We start from the raw sequence: 11,511 nt of genomic DNA on the forward strand, positions 1-11,511 counted from the left end.
AAAAAGATGCTGAGTTCTTGAAGGTCATCTTCATTGTGTAGTCTCATGTGATTATGTTATTTCATCAACCTTTATTGCTTTAACACCACCCTATGATGCCATACCAGAACTAAAAACTTTTACAGAAATTTAAAGAGTAGAATCAGTGTGCAGTTTGCAGGAGGAAACTGCTTTCTTTAGAGGAAGAGGAACAATTCTACACGGCCTGTGCATTATGCTGAGAGAAAGAAATGACCGCCTTCCACTGCTTGCGATTGCTTCTAAGAAAAATGCTTTCCACTTTTACATACCGTATTAGTATAATCAAGCAAAGATTATAACTCTAAAATTTCAGAGACTGTAATAGCAACTAAGTTTGTTAACATTACATAAATTTATTGTGTTCCACCTGAGTAAGAATTCCAGTTTACCGGAAACAAAATGTTCTAAACTAGCAACCTCCGAGTGTAGTTCATCACTGTCCTGCTGCCTAACAATTCTACACATTACTGGATAGAGTATAATTCTTCAAACGGGAAGGGAAACAGAGCAAGTGTGTATAACTGCAAGGTAAGGATGTTGGTTTTAGTTGTAGATTATTTACTCATTAGCTTTGTGATTGTGATCAAGAATAAGTTGCTTTAACCACTTGTGCAACCTCAGTTTTCTTTATCACGTAAAGGGGATGATAGAACTTGTTCCATAAATTTTATATAGTTCTTAATGTTAAGTGACATATATATATTTGAAGCATGATATTCAACTTCTCCAATACCAAATCTGTATTAGTTAGGAATCTCCAGAGAGACAGAGAGATGTATATATTTATATACACACATATATACACAATATATACACATATATTTATATATGTATATATTTGTATGTGTATATATGTGTGTATATATGTACACACATATATTTATATGTGTATATTACACAATGTATACATATATTTATATGCATGTATACATATATTTATATGTATACATGTATTTATATGTATATATATATTTATATATATATATAGACACATACACACACATATATATATGAGGGGATTTATTAGGACAATTGACTCACGTGTTTATGGTGGCTGAGAAGTCCCATCACAAGCCATCCACAAGCCTGAGACCCCAGGATGCATGGCTCAGGCAAAGTTCAAACACCTCAGAACTAGGGAAGAGGATGGTGTAAGTCCTAGACTGAGGCCGAAAGCCTCAACACCCTAGGGTTGCTGGTATAAGTCCTGGAGTTCGAAGCCTGGTCTGCCTGGAATTCTGATGTCCAAGACCACAGAAGAAAAGTCTACCACAGTTTCAGAGAGAGATCAAGTCACCTTCTGAAATTGTTCTCACTGAGCTCTGGCCAATTGGATGGTGCACTCCAACACTGAGGGCAACATTTCCCCATCTAGTCTACTCACACTCAAACACGAATTGCCTCTGGAAACATCCTCACAGACACATCTGAATTAATATTTCATCAGCTTTCTAGGTATTCCTTAATTCTGTCAAGTTGACACCTAAAATTAAGTTCACAAGTCCACTACTTGTCAGCCTAGTGATCATGTATATCTCCTCAAACTATATGTTATTTCCAAATAAAAACAGTAACAAGGTTCCACGTAACACGATGCAGGCAACGTGATGTGACTATCCTGCATACAAGCGAAATGCCAATCCCTCTTCCAGAATTCAGCTTTCAGGATTTCAACATTCAGGATTTTAATCTTTCAGGATTGTAATTTTGGGAATTTTGGACTTTAGCAATTTAGATCCTCATCAAACTAGTTGATTTCAAATCCCTACTTTTCAACGTAAGTGTTATTCATTATTCTCCAGAGGAAATTTTCAAAAATCTTTTAAAAACTAGAGTATAAGTCCTATGCTTTATGAAAATTACGAATAAATAATTAAAATGCAGAGCCAGTACATACATTTTTGGTATTTTTCAAACTAAGTGAATTAATATTAACATTTCATGAAACAGATACACATATAGCTCGACTCCAAACTGTCCATGAAAAAGGTGCTTGTAAGCAAGTCACAATTCTGATCTTATAGTTGACTGAGCTATTAAGAAGTTGTTGGAATAAGAACTGGGATAATAAAATGTTTTTGTTCAAATAAATTACCATGAATACACAATTGTATGATTAATTGCAAAAAGGATTGTCAAAGAGAAATCCGATTAAAATAATTCAACTGATCTAAGTTGCATTCCATTAGCATCATTTCCCTGATTAAGCTCTTCAATATTTCCCAGTGAGCTGCAGGTATATAATACATACATATGTAATATTATATATAATCACTTTTTTGCTTAAATAAAATTATATTCTATAATAATCTATATCTCACTATGATTATGTCATCTTCTAACTATATAACTTTCCACAGCAATGCCAGGACACAAATATCTGCCTGTTTTAATAGCTGCATAATATTCCATTGTAAGAGTATTCCACAACATATTTAACCAATCCCTTGTCAATGAATAGTTTTAATATTTCTAGCGATTTTTTGCTATAAAAACATTTCTGAGTGGACATACTTGAGTAGACCTCTTTGTACATTTTTATGACTATATCTGAAAGACACATTCCTAGATGTGGCATTCCTGAGACAAGTGTTTCTTAATAAATTTTTATATAGATTTAAAGTTCTACAGATATAGATAAATTGTCCTTCATGGTGATTATCCCACTAGTCCCACCGAAAGTATTCAATACTACCATTAATACTATGGATGGAAAAATGTTTTTCACAGTTTGGATCTGCATCTCTAAACTGTGGGGTTGAGTATCATTTCATATGTTTAAAAGTCATTAATGTTTAATTTTTCTTTGATTGAACTACTACATCAATGTTTTAGATTACTCATCTTTCATCTTTCCTTTTTTGCCAAAACTGCATTATATTAAAGACAATGGATAATTTTCTATTGTGCAATTTAGAAATATTGTTTCTCAATTGTTATTTTGACTTTTTTGCTCTATGCAAAAAAAGGAATATGCAATAGTTACATATATTTTCCTTTCTGGGTTCTGAATTTTGGGTCTTATTATATTAAGGCCTAATCTCATTATTTGGGTTTTGTCAAATAAAGTACTGGAAAACAATTTACTTTCCAAAGTAGAATAAATTATTTGTTTAAATGTTATTTGTGCTATGAAGTTGCTTACCAAATTATTTTCTACATGGATTTCAAGGGCAAACCACTGCCCATTACCTTGTAATTAATAGCATCCAAACTAATCAATATTCTCAAATTGTAATTTCTCAACAATGCTTATTTTCTGACAGCTCACAATTTTTTCAAAAAGAGGTGAAACTTGGGCTAGTTTCTCCTTTAGATGCTGTTTCTCCAGAAATGTGTCATATCTCTTTGATGAATTCTTAACTTTCTTTTCTAAATCCCCAATATTCATTTTCCCTTATGAAAGATCACTCAGTTGTCATCAGACTTCAATGATATCTCAGAAATGATGATTATGTATTTACTTACACACAACAGGATAGGGAAACAAGAAGTGCACTCAGATTTAATAATTGCTTCTTTATCAACCCATGTCTGCCACCAGGCAGAGACCTTGTTTTAATCGTCATTGAATGTCCAGAACACCTAATTAAGAGAAGCTGCTCAATAGATATGTGAGCTCAAAGTGAAAGAATGAATGATTGAACAAACTGGGATTTCATCTTTCTGAGCCTTAGTTCCTTCTACAAAACAAAAGTTTGCCAGAAAGAATAGTAAGATAATAGATTTGATAGTGGTTTGAAAAATAAAACATTCAGAAAAGTGGTACTTTCTCCCATAATTTTGTCTTCTTATTGATGTAATTTGTATGTCTATTCCAGAAATCTCTTTATGCTTTGGAAAGTTTTATGCATAATTTTGGCTTTTTCAGTCAATACGCATTTAATAAGCAAATATTCTTTTGTAAGATATGGAATATCGGAAATGCTGACTATGTAATATTGATTACAAGTATAAAATAAAATAGAAGCCAGAGGAAAATAATTCTCATCTAGGGAGAGTATATTGGCTAATAAATTATTATTATATTACCTTTATTTTCACCATCCTCAGTATTATTGTGAAAAAGGTTTAGAGTTTCCATGAGGAAAGGCACTGCTAACTATAAAAGTCACACATTCAATATTATACATTCTTCTATAATTGTGTCCTCTCACTAGTTTGCTAATTCTTATGTCTATTCCAGGAATCTCTTGATGTTTTAGAAAGTGTTGCTTGTAATTTTGGTTTATTTGATTCAATTTATCAGTATTATGCTAAGTTTCATTGATTGATGAGATATGTAGTAGACCGCTAGATAGATAGATACTCATATCTGGATAAGGACATATTCAAAACATTATTGGACTTCACGTTCATTGCCAGACTGAAAGGTCCTTTTGAATCCTCCATTTAAAGGTCTTGCTTTTTATACGGAGAACTGAGGCAGGTAGACACAACAATCATGCAGGGGAAAGGAGAACTGGGAGAAAATAATGTGGTTTAAAAGGAAACAACATTATGTATTTTAAAGCAATGGTTATATTATGTTTGTTAATTTTATTCTATTTCCTTGCAGGTTTAAATGTTTACTTGCTACTTGGCTACTGATTAGAGAACACAAAATGAATAACTCAACAAACTCCTCTAACAATAGCCTGGCTCTTACCAGTCCTTATAAGACATTTGAAGTGGTGTTTATTGTCCTGGTGGCTGGATCCCTCAGTTTGGTGACCATTATCGGGAACATTCTAGTCATGGTTTCCATTAAAGTCAACCGCCACCTCCAGACCGTCAACAATTACTTTTTGTTCAGCTTGGCCTGTGCTGACCTTATCATAGGTGTTTTCTCCATGAACTTGTACACCCTCTACACTGTGATAGGTTACTGGCCTTTGGGACCTGTGGTGTGTGACCTTTGGCTAGCCCTGGACTATGTGGTCAGCAATGCCTCAGTTATGAATCTGCTCATCATCAGCTTTGACAGGTACTTCTGTGTCACAAAACCTCTGACCTACCCAGTGAAGCGGACCACAAAAATGGCAGGTATGATGATTGCAGCTGCCTGGGTCCTCTCTTTCATCCTCTGGGCTCCAGCCATTCTATTCTGGCAGTTCATTGTAGGGGTGAGAACTGTGAAGGATGGGGAGTGCTACATTCAGTTTTTTTCCAATGCTGCTGTCACCTTTGGTACGGCCATTGCAGCATTCTATTTGCCAGTGATCATCATGACTGTGCTATATTGGCACATATCCCGAGCCAGCAAGAGCAGGATAAAGAAGGAAAAGAAGGAGCCTGTGGCCAACCAAGACCCTGTTTCTCCAAGTCTGGTACAAGGAAGGATAGTGAAGCCAAACAATAACAACATGCCCAGCAGTGACGATGGCCTGGAGCACAACAAAATCCAGAATGGCAAAGCCCCCAGAGATCCTGTGACTGAAAACTGTGTTCAGGGAGAGGAGAAAGAGAGCTCCAATGACTCCACCTCAGTCAGTGCTGTTGCCTCTAATATGAGAGATGACGAAATAACTCAGGATGAAAACACAGTTTCCACTTCCCTGGGCCATTCCAAAGATGAGAACTCTAAGCAAACATGCATCAAAATTGGCACCAAGACCCCGAAAAGTGACTCATGTACCCCAACTAATACCACCGTGGAGGTAGTGGGGTCTTCAGGTCTGAATGGAGATGAAAAGCAGAACATTGTAGCCCGCAAGATTGTGAAGATGACTAAGCAGCCTGCAAAAAAGAAGCCTCCTCCTTCCCGGGAAAAGAAAGTCACCAGGACAATCTTGGCTATTCTGTTGGCTTTCATCATCACTTGGGCCCCATACAATGTCATGGTGCTCATTAACACCTTTTGTGCACCTTGCATCCCCAACACTGTGTGGACAATCGGTTACTGGCTTTGTTACATCAACAGCACTATCAACCCTGCCTGCTATGCACTTTGTAATGCCACCTTCAAGAAGACCTTTAAACACCTTCTCATGTGTCATTATAAGAACATAGGCGCTACAAGGTAAAACATCTTGGAAAATGATAGAAGGTGGGCAAGGGGAGCTTGAGAAGAATAAAAGGGATAACAGAGCTCCTAGTTTTAAAATCTCTGCCACTGCACTTTATAGTCTGATTACAAAACGTGCAATTCAGGAGCCCAGCAGTGACACACTTATCAGGCCTAGGCTCCAGTTTGCAAAAATTGCACCTTATAAACTGCCAGTATTAGGAGCAATGAGACAATGAAAGAAACATGTTGGGATTGTGGATTTAAGAAACTATATACTCTTTCTCATACTCTCTTGAAGAAGGGCTTCTGAATCTACAATTTTATCAGTCTCTGCACAAGAGGAATAACCTTGTTCCTTTTTTGTTTCTTTTGTTGTTGTTGTTCTCATGCGTCCTTAAGAGAAGGAAATGCCACAGTCACAAGGTAAACATGGAGACTTAAACATAAAGAAATAGGCACTATACAATAGGTACGTAAAGAAAGAAAATCAAAGAAGGATGCAGAAATTGTCTCCAGAGTGTTGAGCATATTTTATTATTTTACAGTCCTATTTAGGGGATTGCAATGTAATAAATGCTTATTTTTTGCCTTTCTTTTCCCACCATGAAAAGAAAGCAAGCAAACAAAAACCCCAACTACGTCACACCATTTTTCTTCTTGTTATGCCATTATTTTATACATCCCTGTTCTATATGGTTTATAGGCAAAACCTACAGGCCTTTCACTAAATCTAGCCAGAGACAGCCATGAAAATGGACATTTCACCCCTCCTCAGTGTGTCCTTTGCATTCGCTGCGGGATATCAAGGCCTATAAGGATTTAGTGCACTTATGATCCTATATGTGAAATGTTAAAACCAATCTGATTTTCTCCTAAATGGCCTTTTATTTCAACAGAATATCCTACCTAAAACATAAGCCTGTTTAAGAAACCAACGCCATTTTGAAGTTGAGGTTTCATCAAATTAAATAATGGACGATTTAGTTGCAGCAAGTTTATTAAAGTCAGGTGAATTTTAAGATTAAAAAATAGAAGTTTAGGACATTCTATTTCAACCCCTGTATGAAATGTTAACTTATAGAAAATGAACTCCTGATTTTGTCAGCAGAAAGGAATGCTGTTTTATTTATTTGGAATCCTAAAGAGGATTAACGTACTCACGTAGCACCGGTGATTTCTGGGTCAGTCCCTAGAGAATAGGATCTTCTATCCAATGCCTGCTAAAGGATGATATTCAAATTATAATCAAGTGAGGTTGTCAGCAATTATCCTATGACCCAGTGAAAGGGGAAAAAAAGATATTTTAAAAACTATTACTGAAACAATTATATATTCCATATTCCTCAAATTGTCAATTCTCCCTAACATTATTTAACTTCAAAATTCCTTATCAGTAGAATTATAGTAATCTTTGTGACAGAAATGTAGTGCTAACTAAATAGAGGCCAAACGAGCTCACAGAATCTGACAGAAGGATGTAGGTGGCTGTTGCCATACCATCTCTCACCATCTAATTCCAGACCATAATAATCATGTCAGGAACTATTATCTAAGTGGTGGCATTATATAGAATCTTGCCACGTAGAGATTTTTTATTTGGTCATCTAAATAAATACAGAATTAGGATTATACGGATTCACATGTAACTAGTTATTTTATCCTTTATATTTTCTTACACTATTTGCTGTAGTTTTCCAATGAGATTTTCTAAAATGGCTCAATCAATAGAAATCAAAAGATAAATGCATCTTCAAATTTCATATTTTGGATTTTAGATTTATGGTATCTTCTCCAGTAATAATAATGTTAATTATATGATAAATTTGTCAATATTAGATCCCAGCATTTAAAAGAGTTATTTTGTATAAATAGCCTCATTGATGCCACCTCAACAATTTGGAGAGTTAAGGAGGAAAAAAAGCATGAGGAAAAAAAAACGAAAAAGTGGTAAGTTAGTAAGAAGCAAATTGCCAGCAGTATTTATATTTGACTTACCCTTCGTAAAAACAATTTCCTGTTTAATTAACTTCAGTCATTACCCCCCAAATAATCTTCCATATTTAAAGCATTCATTTATATAGATTCCCTTTCCTACAGTTACTTCAACATGCACTTTTACATTTTAAATTTGTATTTATTTTCATATTGTTTCTTCAAATGAATGAATCAAATGAATGGAAATACCATCAAGCCAGTGGGCTCCTTGACTTTCTGAAACCCAGAGAATTGACTAGCCAAATATTTCCCTTTTTAATTTATTGCATCATTATGATGTAGATTCGGCTTTAGTTGGGAAGAACCCTTTGGCATCAAGGATTCAGGATTCAGGGTCTGTTTTTGTTTGCTCTAACAATCCAAATCACCATGAGTCAAGCTGTCTTTTAGTCTCTGCTGCCATTGTATCCTTCCTTTTCTTCCCTCTGTTATTGATCCTTGCCACAGCCACTGCAACCTCATTGAAAGAGAAACTGTCACGTTAAAGAAAGAAATTGAAGATAGACTGACACCACGGAAACTCTGTCAAACAGATCAGAAAATGGAAGGAATACGGAAAATGATAGATGATTGGAGAGATATGGAGATTATATTCAAGGATTTTTATTAACCACTGCTGGATTTGTCTATTTCAGTGGCGCTCAAACAGAGACAATTCCCCTCTCCCCGACAGGGGACACGTAGCAATGTGAAAAGACATTTTTGGTTGCCACCCTGGAAGGAATGCTATCGATATCGAGTGTGTAGAGGCCAGGAATTCTGCTAAATAGCCTATAATGCATAGGACATTTTCCCCCACCCCCTTTAAACAAATATTATTTGGCTCAAAATGTCAATGGTGCCAAGGTTGAGAAACTCTTGTCTACTTTAAAGGATTTCTAAAGCTTGCCTCTTATTAGTGGGAAAATAATCCTGCATTATTTTTAGAATATCAATGCAGGTTGCTCACCAGTTAGAAAAAGGTAATACTCACCAATCATGTATCAGAAACACTTTTCTTTTGAGTCTGGTGTATGTGTCAGTCACAGATTGGGAACTCAGGCCACATCTACATATCAAAAACCACCAGACTATGCATATAGCACATCTTTTTTCCAGCATCATATTGTTCAATTATGATTGCCACAGATCTAGTCAACTGAGGTAGAAGTAGTTGGCCATCAAAATATTTGCAGTTGATACGGTCAGTTTCTACTGAAGCTGCAATTTTTCCTTTCAAAAACTATTAAGAGCCTCTTTCAGAAACAATATCATTTATCTTCTTTGCATTTACTGGAAAGGTGAATATCTGTAAGGTCTTTGTTTTTTCCCTCTTCATAGCAATAATGTAGCTAGCCCAGAGTGATCTTATAAGAAGAGGAGATTAAGAATACGGAAAAAATCTGTTCATTTCTTGGAAACAAGAAATGATTTCCCTTTTACCAGTTCATCATTAATTTAACACCAGCTCCCAAGTATTAGGGCACAGTAATCAATATGAGAAGCCACAAGGGGTAAGCCTTCTGGTTTGAAATGTACAAGTTGGATGTCCAACATGCTCCTGCTCTTTGTTCATCCACTGCTTTTTTGATCCTGAAGATCTGACATTGGGAGAGATGGGGATTCAAAATGATGGCAACAATTACTCAGCAATGCAGTCTGTTTTTATTTTCTCCTACTTAGTTCATTGATAGTCTCCTCCCTCTCCCCAATTTGATAATATCCCTTTCAACAACCATAGTACCGGTGTTGCAAATAGTTTAGGAAAGCACCCAAAGCTGGATGAAATTGTGCAAAGTGTATTCTCAGCATGTATATTCAATACCATGCCTCTTAAAAATGCTTCTCTTAAAGGGTGCACGCTGTAGCATGAAATGTGCGCATATTTAATGTATCTTCCTGGAATATGCTATGTGCTAAATATATATATATATTCTATAAATAAAATAATAAAATGTACAATAGAAATACATATTTCTGTATGCAAATAAATATATTATACACAAACTCTTAATATGCAATATGGTATATGTTGCTTCTGAGTAACAAAAGTTGATTTTATATGCTCAATTTTCAAAGAAAATAGTATTTGCATCTGAAGGAAGAGATTTAAGAACAGCCAAAATCCCATATTAAGATTAAACTGTTTTATGATCTTTAAGAGCAGGGCAGATTTTAAATATCCCTTACAGGAAAAAATTAATAACTTTCTGGTATCACTCCATGTGACAACAATGCTTTATTCGCCTGTGCCCCTGACATGCTGCTTCTGACTAGAATCTTCCCAGCTGGTACTGTTCCAACAGCTGTGTTGATCTAGTGTCTGATTACTTGATGAGGCTGCAACCAACCCTTTCTCATACAGTTTCACTCTCTTCCAAATTAACTGATTTTAGTGGAATAAAAAATAATCATACTGGGAGAAAAGGATGACCTTCAGAATGTTTTTCATTCTGACAAGCAAGGTAAAATTTCTATAAGCATCATATTTTAATAAACCACTCTTTTCAATTTGGGTCCAACAGAACATCCCATACATTAAATTCCAGAAATGGTTAATGAAGTATAGTATAATATTAGAAGTTTCCCCATGAAATTTTAAGTGGGTAGTTTTTTTTTTCTAAGTGGCCTATATTTTCTCAATAGCAATCCTCTTCCTTTCCTTGTTTTCCTCTCGACTACCCACATTTCTGAGAATATTTGCATTGATCCATTAACACAAATTTGTAGTTACCTAATACAATTATGATATTAGTTGACACTGGACATGCAATTCCAGGAGATGTTTACATTTTAATATAAAAAGTATACATACTGAACATTTAAAGGATTACTATTACAGTTTTTAGATACCAAGTCATGCAGTGGTAGTCATTTTTAAATTAATTTGAGTTCTCTTCAAATTTTAAGGCACAATTCTATGTCTATTTACTTTCTAAATTTTACCTATATCAACTCACCTTGTGGACTGGTGTCTTTGTCTATACCAAAGTCATTTCTAGAAAAATAAAAATATTTGAGTTTTCTATCCATTCCTGTTAGTTTTATATTGTTCCAGTGAAGTGTTCTCATTTCGTTTTTGAGAACTTGAATTGAATTCTGTATCGATGAAATGCCAAATGCTATTCCTGACTAGATGATTGCAAATACTGAAACATCAAAAACATCTTGCCATCATTAAGGAAGAATTTTCTACCTCATAACATGTTTCCAATATTTTCTCTCTTGGGAAGCTTTTAGTGCCATGCTTTTAACACCAGGGATTAAAACTAACCATAATGATAAATTTACCTGAAGTACCATTAGAATAATGTCTTACTTTGTTTTCTGTTGATATAACAGAATACTTGAGACTGGGCAATTTGTAAGGAAAAGAAGTTTATTTGGCTTATGGTTCTGGAGGCTGGAAAGTTCAACATAGGGCTGCTGCAGTTGGTTAGGGCCTCGTGCTGCATTCTAACATGGTGGATGCAATTACATGGTGGACGCCCGTGCAAAAGAGGCAAAATACAAGGGACAATCTCACT

The 11,511-nt window shown here is 35.3% G+C and overlaps 1 protein-coding gene across 5 annotated transcripts in view; it reads left to right on the plus strand.

Annotated features, from left to right (window-relative positions):
• Positions 1–9,998, plus strand: part of CHRM2 (cholinergic receptor muscarinic 2) — a 155,417-nt gene extending 145,419 nt beyond the window's left edge. For all 5 annotated transcript variants that reach the window (XM_017876515.1, XM_017876516.1, XM_017876514.1 and 2 more), the window contains one exon: positions 4,580–9,998. In XM_017876515.1, coding sequence (XP_017732004.1) covers positions 4,626–6,026 — 1,401 coding nt within the window. In that variant the 5' untranslated portion in view covers positions 4,580–4,625 and the 3' untranslated portion in view covers positions 6,027–9,998. The remainder of the gene's footprint in view (positions 1–4,579) is intronic.
• The last annotated feature ends 1,513 nt before the right edge of the window (positions 9,999–11,511 follow it).

This window comes from Rhinopithecus bieti, unplaced genomic scaffold (genome assembly GCF_001698545.2).
Source record: "Rhinopithecus bieti isolate Rb0 unplaced genomic scaffold, ASM169854v2 scaffold_8307, whole genome shotgun sequence".
NCBI lineage: Eukaryota > Metazoa > Chordata > Mammalia > Primates > Cercopithecidae > Rhinopithecus > Rhinopithecus bieti.